At 32.7% G+C, this 15,804-nt stretch overlaps 2 protein-coding genes across 4 annotated transcripts; both read left to right on the plus strand.

Moving 5' to 3' along the window:
- Positions 1-2,099: 2,099 nt before the first annotated feature.
- On the plus strand, positions 2,100-5,056 carry LOC140982459 (uncharacterized). 3 transcript variants are annotated; one of them, XM_073448967.1, is made up of 4 exons: positions 2,100-2,262; positions 3,213-3,366; positions 3,465-4,023; positions 4,237-4,902. In XM_073448967.1, the coding sequence occupies exons 3-4, from the start codon at positions 4,015-4,017 to the stop codon at positions 4,900-4,902; spliced, it is 675 nt and encodes a 224-aa protein (XP_073305068.1). In that variant the 5' UTR covers positions 2,100-2,262; positions 3,213-3,366; positions 3,465-4,014. The 3 variants fall into 3 exon arrangements, with proteins under 3 accessions (XP_073305068.1, XP_073305067.1, XP_073305069.1); XM_073448968.1 differs by lacking the exon at positions 2,100-2,262 and adding an exon at positions 2,422-2,532; XM_073448966.1 differs by lacking the exon at positions 2,100-2,262 and having other exon boundaries at positions 2,418-3,366; positions 4,237-5,056.
- Positions 5,057-6,368: 1,312 nt separating this feature from the next.
- LOC140982461 (uncharacterized) lies at positions 6,369-8,282 on the plus strand. Its single transcript, XM_073448969.1, has 2 exons — positions 6,369-6,995; positions 7,099-8,282. Exons 1-2 carry the CDS (start codon positions 6,910-6,912, stop codon positions 7,658-7,660), a joined length of 648 nt encoding a protein of 215 aa, XP_073305070.1. The 5' UTR covers positions 6,369-6,909; the 3' UTR covers positions 7,661-8,282.
- Positions 8,283-15,804: the final 7,522 nt, after the last annotated feature.

The following is a 15,804-nucleotide window of genomic DNA, read 5'->3' on the forward strand; positions in this document are numbered from 1 at the left end:
ATTATTAACGGCGTGCATGTTTATGTGCGCTGTTAATAGTAAATCATTTTTTTTTAAAAAAAATAAATCTTTTTTAACGGCGTGCATATATAAGCACGCCGTGGAAAATGGGTGCGCCATCATTTAGTGACGGTTTATTTAACCGTCGCCGATTTAAATTTAGCGACGGTAGTTTTTCTACCGTCGCTATTAGCGACGGTTTTAAATAAACCGTCGCCGATTTAAGACTAGCAACGGTTTAAAATAACCGTCGCCAACTTTAGCGACAATTAAGCATTAATCGTCGCTATATTTAGCGACGGTTTTGTTATACCCGTCGCAAGGTTTTACATCGGCGACGGTTTATTATAAAACCGTCGTTAGTAGCGACGGTTTAAATACAAACGTCGCTAATAGTCTATAAATATCCGCATTTCCTTCCCATTTCTTCACAACACTCAGAATTTTTCTCACGATTTTAAGATTTTAGTTTCGATTTAGTGTACTTTTTTGTTTCGATTTTTACTTACTTTGTAAATATTATTAAAAATCACGAGTATTGTTGTTAGATTGTAAGTTTTTTTAAAAATTTTATTAAATTATAAAAGTAAATTTTTTTTTATTTTAACGAAAAGATTAGCGACGGATTATGAAATCCCGTCGCTAAATGTATCGACAGTTTTAAAACCGTCGCTAAACTTAGCGACCGTTTAAAAACTGTCGCCTATAAATTTAGCGACGGTTATAAACCGTCGCTAGTAGCGACGGCAATTTTAAAACCGTCGCTAAAATTAGATTTTGCATTAATTATTNGTTAGATTGTAAGTTTTTTTAAAAATTTTATTAAATTATAAAAGTAAATTTTTTTTATTTTAACGAAAAGATTAGCGACGGATTATGAAACCCCGTCGCTAAATGTATCGACAGTTTTAAAACCGTCGCTAAACTTAGCGACCGTTTAAAAACTGTCGCCTATAAATTTAGCGACGGTTATAAACCGTCGCTATTAGCGATCGCAATTTTAAAACCGTCGCTAAAATTAGATTTTGCATTAATTATTAACGGCGTACATTGCACGCTGCGGATAATAGTATTAACGGCGTGCATGTGCACGCCGCGGATAATAAGATTAACAGCGCGCACATGTACGCTGTTGATAATCTTGAACTTTCAACAGCTTTGAACTTTGCAGCGTGCAATGTGCGCTGCGGAAAACGAATTTGCGCGCTGCGAAAAGCCATTTTTGTTGTAGTGATTATTTTATAGCCCGTGTTTTTACGAGACAAATATATAAGTTTATGCAACACCGGAAACACAAATAATTTTTATTTTGATTACAAAAATTTTATTAAACATGTAGTTGATAGATAATCGAACAAGAATATAAGAAATGAACTTTTCCGAGATGCTTTGAGCATATGAATTTTTTTTTTGTTATAAGGGAGGGAGGACACCCGAACGAACATCTAACATAATATTACTCTTCTACAAGAGCCAATTCTCATCTTGTCTTCGTCGATGATGTTTTGTAAACCTGTGGGAGGATTCCATATGGTTTTGTAACCCCTTTCGTATTTCAAGGCTTCCGAAGCTAGAAAGTCGACAGCCTTATTTTGTTCTCTATAGATGTGGTTGACTCTTACTTTCCAATTCCTAGCAAGGAGGCCGAGAAAAGTAGTGATCAAGTAATTAACTAAGGATGAACTTGGCATTTCTTCTTTTTTGAGCCACTTGACTACTATCTCTGAATCGATCCCAAGAGAGATCTTCTTGTATCCTGAGTTCCAGGCTAGCTCGAGCATATCAATAATATGTTTTTATTATAATATTGATGGGCTTAATCCATATTCAATATTCCGGCCCAACCCAATTTCGTTATAGCCCAAATCAATCTCAAAAAATAATCCCGCTCAGACAGCTCTCGATTTCCAACCCCTCTTTTTTCTTTTTCTTTTTTCCTATTTTCATATTCGCAGACAAAAAATTTATGTACTATTTCCATGTTTCGATAATAATGCATAACTATATATAGAAATTGTGTGTTTATTATGTTAGCAAAATCAGCTAAATTCACATCTGCGTTGACTGGGCCACGCACAGATGTGAAGATCGAAAAGGGTGAAAGATCTGCACGCGCACACAGATATATATATACGTAGACAGAAGCCAAGAAATGCAGAAACTGCGATTCAGGCTCAGGGTTTATGCAAATGGACTCTCCTGAATCTTGGAAAACTTCCAGCATTCCAAACGATGCTGAAGCTGTTCCTGCCCAACTCCCAAGTATATTTTTACATGCTTTTTGTTGTGACTCTGCATGCATAATGGATTTGCATTTCTAGAGTTTGTCTCTTGTTTTCTCTTGCTCGATTCGTGTGAATTTGGGTTAGCCTGGTCGTGGGATTTGGATGTTTAGCGTGATTTTTGAGATGGGCTAGGTAGAATGGAAGTTCATTTGGTGTTTCTGAAGAAATTTGTCTGCTTCTTTGTTTTTTTCAGTGGGATGGATTATGGGCAAGGTTTTTAGAGTCCGTTTTTCGGCAATTTGATTTGGTTGGTGGGTGTTGGTAGTTAGGTTTCCTGGATTTCAATTTAGTGACAAAATGTTTCATGGGTTTGTAGAAGTTAGATTTCATAAACAGTGGTTTTGGTGTAGTTATTTAAAGTGGAGGTTATTGGTTAAGCGGTTTTGCAGAAAATTCGTTTGTTAACCTACTGTGTGTGTGTTTTTTTTTTGGACATTGATTTTACTTGAAAGGATCGGATGATAATGTCGAGGCTTCATTCTTAAAGGCTTATCCCATTGATTAAAGTTCGAAAAATAATCTTATATTCACTATCCTTTGGATACACGACCTTCTATGCATGTATTTTGCCTTATATTTAGTCATATGTTCAAAGATATCCTAGAAATAAAGGCATATTTACGATCAACTGTTCCATTTTTATGTGATCAATCATGAATGCTCATATCTTGCTCATGTTGGCAATTCTTTGTTCTGAATTTTCGGTAAGATGTTGCGTGTCTCTTCTGTATTTGGATTATCCGTTTGTAAGCATTATTCGAAAGGAAGAACTAGTTCTTTTATTAATTTATGACATGTTTTTTTGACGACTACATGTTTCCATCTCTTTCGGAGAAATGCGTTACTAATGATGATGAATAAGCTATTTTAGCATCTTAAGATATTTCTTACAGTTTCCTTTTAACTTGTTGCTTCCTTGGATCTCAGGAATCGCCCATTTTTAGTTACATTAGCAGCCTTTCTCCCATACAGCCTTTCAATGTATCTTCAACTATACAAGGCTTTCCGGGGCTCAGTTCTGCTCCTCTTGTATTCACGTCCCCCAACTCAAACCCCACGGCCAACAGACCTCTCTTAAAAGGTTGGCTTTTGTTCTTTTACATTGAATAATATATTTGTTTCCCTTTTGATTATTTTAATCATGGTAGTTTACTATATGGGGTGATTTATGTGAAGCAGCACAAAGTTTCTTGAAGCATCAACTGGAAAGCTATCTGGGCAGGATGAAGGTTACAAGAAGAGTATCACTGTTTCTGATGGTTCTAGCGATTTTGAATCCCGGATGAGCACTAGCCTAGTAGCTTCCACCGAGAAATCCATAGATAGTAACAGCACTTTGAATGATCGAATAGAGAGTCCCACATAACATACTGACCAGTTCTTGGCTGGAATCTTAAACACGGATTCTGTTGGTCCAAATAATCCTTCCGATTCACCTGTAAAACAATTTGAATGCAATCATCAATCACCGGATAATGTTGCAGGCGAAGAATATTCTGTGAAACCTGAATACAAGTATGATACTACCATACATGAAGAAATAGTTGTTGCTGCACCTCCTTCCAATACTAGGACAACTGAGGAGGTACATACACTAGAAGAATCAGCTGATGTAAATGCAGTAGAAACAGATGTAAAGCAAGAAGGTATATTAGCTGAGCAATGTCTACAGATTGGACTTGAGCCGTCTGCGAATCATGCTCTTGCCAATATAGATCAGGGAGATTCCATGAATGAGGTCAGTGCTGGTTAGAGACATCCATTTTTATAGCTTGGATGCCAAATTGCTACTTACAAAGTTTTTCACGTTGGAAAAATCTTCAAGTTGATTGTCATTGGACCTTCGGTCATTTTCTCATAAATTCTTAGAATTAAAAAATTATGTTAAGGAATTTCAATTGTTATCCGATGTGTTTGAAGTTTTCCTCATAAATTTGCTAAAATTCGGTAGGTTTATCATCGCCGTGGAATACGCAGACACTGTCTCCAGTTTGAAGATGCTATGCTCAAGTTAACAAAAAGGATTAGTCGGATTCCTTTAGATAATGAGAAGCCAGAATCACTATTTTTAGAGATACCGCAAACTTCCATCAGTCAGAAACCTGCTGGTACCATACAGGCTGGTTTGCGTCCTAGAAGTAGTTTGATTTCTACAGTAAAAGTTCCCAAGCGTTCAAGTTTTGGCTTGCACCTAAATAGCTTTTTTAGTTCTGTACATGCTGGATCTGGTGCAACAATAAAGGTGAAATCAGTTTCAAGGGGTAATTTTAGCATCTTGGAGAGGAACACAGTACCTAAGATGAACCTTGTGGCAGAAAGTGTTACAGCAGATGTTGATGATATTAGTATTGATAATCATGCACCGGTGTTTGCTAGTTCTTCATCTTCACAGTCTAATAACAATGTCAAATGTTCAAACAACTCTCTTGTCTTGGATTCAATTGATAGATCAATTCCCGGCAGTAAAAGGAAGTGTAACACTGAAAATGATGGGGCTGAAGCAGAGTTCAGCAAGTCAAGCCCTAAGAAGAAAAGGCAAGCCTATGATTATTATACGTCTTTTTGGTGTTATGCTCTGCCTAATTATACAAGAATCAATCTTCTTGCTATTTTTTAGGAGAAAAATATACGAATCCAGTGATGGCGATGGTTGTAAACGCTGCAATTGTAAGAAGAGCAAATGCTTGAAGCTGCAAGTACATTAAGCATTTTTCAGTTTTTTCTGTAACTTCTGCAGGACATCTTGGTAATTTGTTTCCTCAGCCTCACAGTTACTGTGATTGCTTTGCTGCTGGGATATATTGTGCTGACCCTTGTGCTTGCCAAGGCTGTTTAAACAGACCTGAACATGTTAATACAGTTCTTGAAACACGGCAGCAAATCGACAGTCACAATCCTCTGGCATTTGCACCTAAAGTCGTGCAACATATCATTTAGCCTCCTGCAAGCAATTGTGGGGTGTTGCTCTAATCAAAATTTGTAATTACACTGCATTAGTCATGCATTAACTAAAATTTTGTATAGTTAGAGGAAGATGCAATGTACTTCACACCATCTTCTACAAGGCATAAAAAAGGATGCAATTGCAAGAAGTCAATGTGTCTCAAAAAGTACTGTGAGTGCTATCAGGTATGTTGTGGTGTATACGTGTCGGCATTATATTTCTTTTGTGCTTTTGTTTCTTTTGCGTACTTGGAGGTCGGGGATGGGAACTGGGAGAGGAGAATTTCAATCATGCAATCCAGTGCTTGCTTTCTTTCATTGTTTGTGAAGAAGTATGTTTCCTTCTTTTTAAAAGGCTAATGTCAGATGCTCAGATGGATGCCGTTGTGAAGGGTGTAAAAATGTCTTCGGCCACAAGGGAGGTATGCTTCGCACTGAGATCCTTAATGTCTCAACTATGTGAGTAATTTGGAATTACACATCTTTGATGCTTAATTTACATTACTGGCACTGCATCTTATGTGATCGGCCGTTAGAACCTGCGTAGAGGAATCGATCATTGCCGCTATATCAATTTAGGGAGATTCTCTATCTGTTTAGATTTCATTTCATTTCGTTTTCTTATATTATTTTTTTATGATTGTAATTTCATTATATTTGATATTTTACAACTATCTGCTTGTAATAATTAAGTTTTCATCTAACAAAGGGATATCACCAAATCTTCTCATTCTAATACTTCATTTTATTACCTCCTGCACCTGTATCGATCTAATGCTGCCGACCCTCTCATCTTTGTGTCAACCTTTCCTCATATCCTATCCACCCAATTTGCAAGCTTGTTTTCTTATTCATCTCTCTCTCTCATCTTTGTGTCTACCTTTCCTCATATCCTAGCCACCCAATTTGCAAGCTTGTTTTATTATTCATCTCTCTCTCTAGCTTGTTTTATTATTCATCTCTCTCTCTCCTCTTTGTGTCTACCTTTCCTCCTCTCCTCTCCCCCCTCTTCGCACGCTTGTTTTATTATTCATCTCTCTCTCATCTTTGTGTCTACCTCTCTTCATATCCTATCCACCCAATTTGCAAGCTAGTTTTATTATTCATCTCTCTCTCTCATCTTTGTGTCTACCTTTCCTCATATCCTATCCACCCAATTTGCAAGCTTGTTTTTATCTCTCTCTCTCTCAAACATCTTTTAATATTTTAAATTGATCTGACTAATATCAAATTTACCACCCGGGCTGACATGTACCTCCGCCCCTGTATATACTAGCAAATTACAAAGACTTGAAATCTTTTTGGATGATCTTGTTAACTGTCAGTTTGGTCAGTCTTGAGTTGAGTCTTATCTTCACTTTATATTTGCTTATTGGCTATCAAGTCACTTAAGATTGTACAGAGATCATCTTTGCATGTGCCAAACTACTATTTTTTGTGCCTCACGACAAAACAATGATTCAAACTTATGTCTACTCTCTATATTCGACCAACCAAGAACCAACTCCGGAACCATCTTTCAAAACTGGATTTGAAACCATTTTTGAATTGGAAGCAGAATCAAAGACTTACGGTTCGGTTTTGGTTCCTTAAAATCATACACCGGAAACATGAATTAATGGTAAGTTTTGGGGTACATAGTTTGATTTATGGAATGCATATAAGTTGAATTTGACACTTAATGGCATCTGGAGATGCTGTACATCATACTGAGTTTTGCAGTCCTCACAATTCAACTCCTTTTACGCCAGCATACCAGTATTCGAAGTAAGTTTCATTTCTTTCGAGTAAAATTTGGATCTCTTGGATTTTAGTGCCGCATGGTATTCTTTGTTCCTCATTTCACTCATTCTTCTTTCTGGTTATATAGCCTTGAAAAGGATATTTCAAAAGCTTGGTTCCCTTCTGGAAAATACTTTCTGTCACCTGAACCTGGTCTCCCCTCTGTACCACCATTTCTAACATCCCCAAAGTCTCCTAGAAGTTCAGATAATGACACGATTTTAGAAACTACAAAGGAAATTCTGGATCTGGTTTCCTTTGATCTAGAATCAGATTACGGTAATGTAGAAAGAGGGAATGAAATCACAGAAACCCATCAAGAACCTGGGAAAACAGGGCTTTTATCTCATAGACCAGATTCTAAGGGATGGGCGAATGACTTGGTTCTCCAATCTTCTTCCAGAAGTGGACCTTATTCTTCTGCAAGATCTACACGTTTTCATGGTTCACCAAACACTCCAGTAGCTAATTCCAGTGGGACTAAACATCAGCAAGTGATGGATTTGGATCATGATTTATTTGATGTCATGCGAGACGATACACAAGAGATACTGAAGGACACTCCCACACCTCTCAATGCTGTGAAAGTAACTTCGCCAAATAAAAAACGGGTTTCTCCCCCTCACAGTCAGGTACCCAAGTTTGATTGAAGTTCGCAAGCAAGGTTCAGAAATGGAGTCAAATACATACTCAAATCTGTTCCCTCTTACCCCTTGTATCAATCCCATCAGCAATTCTCAAAATTGCAGTGGCAGTGACCAAGACCTTGAGTAGGTGCACAAACTGTGCACTCTAGTTCTGATTCGTGAATGTGGATCCATCTTGGTTGCTACTTGCTACACTGTTCGAAATTTGATTGTTTACAGTTAACACGCTGAAAGTTTGCTCGGTGTCTGCTATGCTTAACAATCATCAAATAAGACTTGTTATTAGTTGATGTTGAAGGCAGCCTTGAGCTCAACATGCATGACATGCCAGACAGCAGTGCCGCCATGCACAACAGGTTTGTATTTTCTTTATATGAATGCGTACGATTGTATGAAGATCAACAGTGTTACATAAATTCTTCGCATTAAAGACTGACGATGATCCAATTACAAGAGCAATGGAATCCTCATGTTTAGCGTCTCATAAATGATAAAACATCACCTGCTTCTTTGTATTCAATTGTTTCGCACATGTAATGTTGGACACTTGAGTTGATACAGATAACTGATGCATGCAAGCTAATGTAATGGATTTCTTATCTGATGAACAGTTCCAGTTGGGCACCCAAATCCTTCTTTGTACCAATTTGTTGTATTTACAGCTTGGTTCAAGTGATAGTATTATGTATTGATAAATTATATTAGGATTATTTACATTATTGATTAGGATGTGGGATAGTAACATATGAGTAATAAAATGTGAGAAAATTGGTTAAATAATCTCGGTCAACTCTTTTTTTTTTTAAGAGAATATACATTTGAGGAGGTCATTCTCTTAAAAAAATAGTTGACCGAGGTTAAAAAAAAAATACCCCGTAATAATGTTTGGTTTGAATTATTAATATCGGGATTGAGATTATAATAAAATTGTAAATTACGGTTTTACCCTCTATCATTACAAATAAATAATATTTTGTTTAGCTTTGTATAAAAAAATTGAGATTTATTTCATTTCCCAGAAATATTTTTTATTTTTAAAAATAAAACCAATAATTATTATTTTCCTAAAAATAAAATTTCATTGGTATTCATTATTATCACCATAATCAAAGTAATGCATATATTTCAAAATTTCGATACATAATTCTCCATTCATTATTTACATAAATATCAATTTATGTGTAATTAGTATTATAATTACATAAGATCTTATTAACCTATTAACTTTTATTCATTTTCATAATATTTGTTAATTTTTCGAATCCACCTTCTTTATTATTATTATTACAATTATTATTATTATGATAATAAAAAAACTGATAATAACCAAAAAATAAATAGTTGTAATAGTAATAACCAATACCGAGAAGAGTCGACAATAATAAATTATTATTAAATATATTGATAATAAATAATAAGACTGATGATATTATTATTAATAAAAAATATTATTATTAAAAATAATAAGCATTTATAAACATAACAATATTGGAAATATATTTGTTTGCACGTGAAAATTGCAGACATGCCAAAGTGTTAAATTTGTGACTAATTCTAATTTTTCAATCAAACAACGTGGATCTCAATTCGTTTGTTGGTTTTAGTTCTCTCGTTAAGCCAACAAAACTAAGAATTTAAACAAGGAATGTGATGAAATTTGCTGAAAAACATGAACAATATCTAATTTAATTGTGTTGTTAGAAATTGGGAAAACATTTTACAACGAAAATCAGAAAAAGTTGAAAAAATATAATAAGATAATTGCGACAAACTAAAGATGAACTAAAACTGAAAATTTGTATAAGTTTTTGTTGTAGTGATTTTTGTTGATAAATTTGTCGAGAGCTTTGATGTATTTTTTGTTGATGAATTGTTGAGAGCCACATTCTCGTTATTAAGGGTGTCAAAAATTATCCCAACCCGATAACCTTTCCTGAGTCGACCCGAAAAAATCAGGTTAGGATCCGGGGTTTTCAAGTTCGGGTCAAGTTCTTCATATGTGTCTTCTTTACAAACCAACTAAATTTCAAGTGGGCTTTGATGGTCGATGGACTTTGACAATTTATAGTTTTTTGAGCAAATTTAAGAATTAACGGCTGATAAACTTTTACAAGATTTGGATCTAACAAAAATATAATAAACAATAAAGATAACAAATTAATATTAAAAATATTAATATTAAATAATAAGATCGATAGTATTAATAATAAGAACATTGATATATTAATATTTTATTACTTAATATTTAGTATAAATAATTTCTTATTATACAATTTAATATTTATCGTCTCCTACATTTTAATAATTAATTATTTTATTATTATTAATTAACTCTTTTAATACATATTTATTTATTTATTTTTATTATTACGCATCATTCTTGTTGTTATTATATATTGTTAATTTATTATTATTTATGACCATTATTTTTATTGTTATTATTTTATTTATAATTGTTTTTATAATTACTATTATTATTAATTTAATTCTTCATATTCTTCTTCGTGATACTATTTGAAATAAAAAAAAATGGTGAGCAGTGAATTCCAATCGAGTTGATAAACCAATTTTTTTTTTACATTTCAAAAATCTCTGAAAAAGCCCCAATTTTCTCCCATTGTAATTAATTGTAAAAATGGAATGGTATGATGGTAATGTTGCAGCCTCATCATTGCAATGCACGAGCAATCACACGGGGAGGGAAAGACACTGGTCGTATTTCAACCGATGGATCTGGACTATTCATTAGACATGAGTGTATACTAGTCGATACATGGGAATGTTATATCACTGTTATTACTCAAAGATATTTCACATCATTATCGAATTCATATGCAACTCTCGATATAACAATGATTGTTGATTCGATCGGGATATATGAGATGAAGGGACCGTGTTGTACGTTAACCGTAACTAAAGATTTTTGGAGAGACTATCAACGATAATTAGGAGATCATGGGGCGAAGCTACTAGATGCTCTTATCATGATTCGATGTAAGCAATCAGAAAAGAGTTCTGACATTTTTTATCAATGTGTTGATGAAAAAAATTAGGCTAATTAAGGTAAGCCCGAACAAGAATAAATGTTATTCAGAATCGCATGGAGATGTGAACTCGCAGCTAGATGTATCCTTGAACCATTGAAGGTCACATAAGTATTGGATTTTGTGTTCTCATTGAGATAGTCAAAGTTCAATAAGTTGAATTTGGATAATGTTTTTTGATGGAGATCAAGCAGATTGTTTATGAATGAATTCATAAATTGATTCCATATATTGGAAAAAAAAAAGTTAGATTAACTGCTAATTAAGTAAAGAGAGTGGAACTATCTGTTTTGGTAAAAGAGTTCACAAAATCGGTAGCGGCAAAAAATGGATCAGTGAAAATTTTGATCTTCGAAATTTTCAATTTTCATTATATGAACAAGATTTGTATCATTGATACAACAACGCTGTCAAATTATCGATCGAAGTTTTAACCAGTTCATAATTATTTATTTAGTAAATTTATAATTTACTAATTAAATAACAGTATTAGTAGTAATGACTATTAATATGTACAGAATTCTCATAAAATATTTTAGTTGTATTTAGATTTAATTAACTGATAAGCTTATCAAGAAAATTAAATAATGATTATTTAATTTTAAATAATATCTCTGTGCATATAAATATATATATATATATAACTTTATATGGAGATATAAATATGTGTATATAAATATATCATTTTTTTTACTAAAATATATTATTATTATTATTAATAGTTGATTAATACATGATATAATAAACATGAGAATTTTAATTAATGAAAATAAGGAATTCTGATGGGAGTATGATTATAAATTCTGATAAGAGAAGGACTCCCGATTTGATCAGGAATCAAACTCTATAAATATTTTATTGTGGGTCATATGAAATTAAATTGTTTTCACAAAAATTTTGTCCGCAAAATTTTCTCTTTTATGTTCCCATCTTAAATATTCGGCCAACATAATTTTTGAGAAAAAGATTTTTCAGTCGCTCCCTTTCACCCTTCCAATGTGCGCCTCTCGCCGCCAGATTTCTGAAATTGCGACGATCTAGTCTCAACGCAAATTCTTGTACGATTTCTAGTGCAATCTGCACTAGAAATCAAGTATCGATTGTGGATCTGATTAGAAGATCAAAGAAAGAGATCCGTTCGAAAGAATTTACAAGAAGTGTTATTTCCGCTTCAAATCGAAATAATCGGAACTGACGTTAAATACACAAAGGTAAATAATTTTAAACAACATGTGGATGTTTTAATTCATACAATGCCAAGAAATATTTCGAATGTTGAAATTAAAATTTTTGAACTTCTGCCGTGCCTTGGTGCGAGATAACGGTATTCTAACACTGTTTTGTTCACATTCGAATTCCAAGTAAATAATTAGTACTCGTCCAAACAAAAAATTTAAGTTTTGTATGATCCTCGACTAATATCGAGGGCAGACAACATTACGATACATAGTTGTAATATATCAACTCAAATCTTAACTTACATCAGAAATTCAATATGATTTAATAGGTATATTACTCTCTCAAATCTTAAATAGTTTTACGAAAATTCAAAATGCTGATAGCTGATTGAAAATTTAATTCATTTTACAAAAATAAGCCAAATTCGATACATATATTAATACTATTTTCAAATACACTGAATATCAGTGTCATTTCATCTTTATTATTCAAATCATTATCTCCAAATCAAATCTATCGATCCAAACGTAATATATATTTCACCAATGAATTGTCAAGAGTCAAAGAACATAACTACCAATATTTTAATGGTCAAAATTGCCCTTATATAGTTATATATTATATTTGTGTGTGTGAATACATATGCGCGCGCACTTTTAAGTTGATAAAGTCATGTGCTAAGGCTATGTTAGTCTACTCCACTACATTGATGAGAGGCTTATCCTTCTCACGTGCACTCATTTTACCTATGGCCTTTTTCATTGAGGTCTAGAGATTCTCGTGGACGACCAAAAAGCAGAGTCAGATGTAAAGATTTGTATTTTATTTTGTTTCGTTTCGAATAACATCAATCATCGTATTTATTAATAAAGTGATTATTGATTGAATGTGATTAAACATATCCAAATTGTACATTTAATATATGAGTGTCACCTTACTGGTGGACAGAGAAGTGAGCACGGTGGGTTAGCATGGTACATTTAATATAGGATGAACATTTTCGAAAAAAAAAATGCATAAAAGATATTAAAGTTTGAATAAAAAATGAAAAGGTGAAATCATAGATTGTTGATTTTGATGGTCAAAAGTTGAAGAATTCGTCCATACCATTGGTAAAATTTGGAAGACTCTGACTGATCCGGGAATGAATGGAAAAAAAAAACATGTCGTATCAATTGAGAGTTCTAAGGATATTTTATTCCTATAAGATCGGTACAAAACCTTGTTGAATTCTTGAACGGAACGATTTTGGTCGAATGAATAAATGGATAAGACCCTACGACTTCAATTAATTATCAAAAAGAAAAAAGAACCAACTTATGTTATAACTTTGAATAAGTTCTCGATCTAATTAGACGTTAAAAATAGATTAGTACCAATAAGGAAAGTCTCGAGGTAATTTGTTTGTGTGACCAAAAGTCAATTTGGAAATTTTGGAGTTTATTGATAATAATAATAATTAAATTAGCGTTCGACAATTAAACATTTTTCCCCTTAATATAATTACATGTGTCCTTTGACTAGCCTATGAGATCTTGCTAAAAATGCGAACCAAAATTATTTATTTATTTATTTTCAAATATAATAAATTATATAGCTAAAATTGGGTGTTTATCAGGAATTTTTTTTTTTTACTCGGTGTCTATTTTTCAGCTCTATAATTTCGGTCAAACCCTTCCCTTTTCTTGGATTCATAACGTTCGATGTTTTTTTTTATAGAAATTAAATTTCTTATTTTTAATAATAAATGTAGATTTCCAAGGGCAGAAAATATTTAAGCTGGTGAGATTGTATAAAAAAATAATTCTGATACCCTATGGATGAGCCAACTATCCATGGCCCGTCCCTAACCCAAATGGAAGACAAGCCCATGACAGCCCTAAATATTTTCCTATAAATATCAGGTTTGAGTGTCTAATTTATTCATTCATTATATTGTTTTTCAACAGCACCCTTAGCTGCTCTCCTCTTATATCATCAGTCTCTGACTTGAGCATAGGAGAGGCTACGCCGGGACACTCCCGGCCCCCTTTTAACGGTGTTCTTCATGATTTCAGGTTCAGTGCAAATTCGAAACATACGTCTGGACTAGTGTCAATTGCTGGAATCAGATCCTAAATTTTCAGTGAGTATCAAATTCGAAAGTACAATAGTTGTGAAAGTGTTTATCAAAATTTTATTAAAATACAGATTTCTGGTTATTTATTTGACATTACATTACCATCACCATTTATTTCGTCTAAAAATTTATTCATATTTGATTACTTTTTTTTTGGAAGTTTGTCTGATTTCTTTTGGTCTCACATTCACAAGTGGTTAGGTACCAACGACGATTAGTTTTTGTCCCTTGAAGACAAATGGGTGTCACATGGAACCCAATCAATTCAACTTAATTTTAGTACTTTTCTAACTTTATTTTGGTTCATATCAAAGCAATAATAGGTCTTTTGTGATTTATACGTGAGATAGTAACCATACTCAATATTTATAATAATAAATAATATTTTTGGTATAAAAAAATAATATTTTTGGTATAATATTTATAATAATAAATAATATTTTTGGTATAAAAAAATAATATATTTTTTATGAGTGACCCAAATTAGATATTCATCTCACAAAATTGACTTATTACCTGTATCACAAAAATTTTTGTACCGAATAAAACGGTAGAGCAGTTAAGTTACATAGTATATAAACAAGAGCATCTTACATTAAAAAAAAAAAAAAAAAAAAAAAAAAAAAAAGAGTATTAAGATACCAAAGAGTAATTCATTAAAAATGTGCTAGTTTAATGTATGAATAGCAATCCATGCACAAGAAATTTTTAACCGGATTAATAATAATATTTACCATAAATTAGATTGGATAAAACGACCACAACCATTGCAAACAAGTATTTATATATGCATTGCATGTTATACATTTTCCAATATGTATATCAATTCGAGTTATGCATGTATTTGAATATTTAATTTATACGAAATCTATTGAGATTGTCTCACGAATTAATTTTGTGAGACAAATCTTTAACCTTGCCCAATTTACTTTTCATTATATGTATGAGTCAGGTTAACTCGTCTAACAGATATAGATTTGTAAGACTGAACGTCTTACAAAAGACCTACTAATTTAATTTATTGGGAAAAGTAAGCACCATTGAAATAGTTAACAACAAAATTGAGATGCCTCCGAATTGGGCGCACATGGCTCAACTTATATCCCACTNTTTTCCCACTTTTACTCCTTTTATATGTGAATTTGTACTTGTATCCATGTCACTTGCATATTTTTTTTCTATTTTTGGTCTTGTTACTCTGAATTTCCAGTTTTAGTCATGTAACACATTTTTTTTCCATTTTTGGTTGTAACTTGTATTTTGTTTTAATTTTTTGTATTTTTTTTACTGCGAGAGACGATGTAGTCCGGTCAAAAAAAAAATAAAAAATGAAGAGAAAAAACATACAAATTACAAGATTAAAAATGAAAATTCACTGTAACATGACCAAAATAAAAATACAAGTTATAGGACTAAAAATAAAAATTCATTGTTAATAAAACCAAAAAAAAATTACGAGACCAAAAATATCATTTAACCGTATGATTATAACACGTCGTCATCCTAAGTCATCTTGAGACTTAAGCCATATCATGTGATCAATCTCGATATTACTGATTTCATGTTACAAAAATAAGAACTTTTTCTTTCCTATAAATCCTAAACTTATCAAAGGTAAAATCGAAATCATTTTACTCAAAAAACCTTTGTAGTCTTCATGTATATTTTTCTATCACACATCATCGAGAAATATTCCATGTGCTAATCATTAAAACCAATCCAAATCCTATGATTAAATTGTCATGATACCGCCATCATCCCATGAATGAAGCAATCATTAATTATTTGCAGTCCTGCTATATATA

Source organism: Primulina huaijiensis, chromosome 8, assembly GCF_012295235.1.
Source record: "Primulina huaijiensis isolate GDHJ02 chromosome 8, ASM1229523v2, whole genome shotgun sequence".
Lineage (NCBI taxonomy): Eukaryota > Viridiplantae > Streptophyta > Magnoliopsida > Lamiales > Gesneriaceae > Primulina > Primulina huaijiensis.

Coding starts and splice junctions, on each gene's coding strand:
- LOC140982461 (XM_073448969.1), top strand. CDS start 6,910: ATGGCATCTGGAGATGCTGTACATCATACTGAGTTTTGCAGTCCTCAC. Junction 6,996..7,098: donor CCAGCATACCAGTATTCGAA/GTAAGTTTCATT, acceptor CTGGTTATATAG/CCTTGAAAAGGATATTTCAA.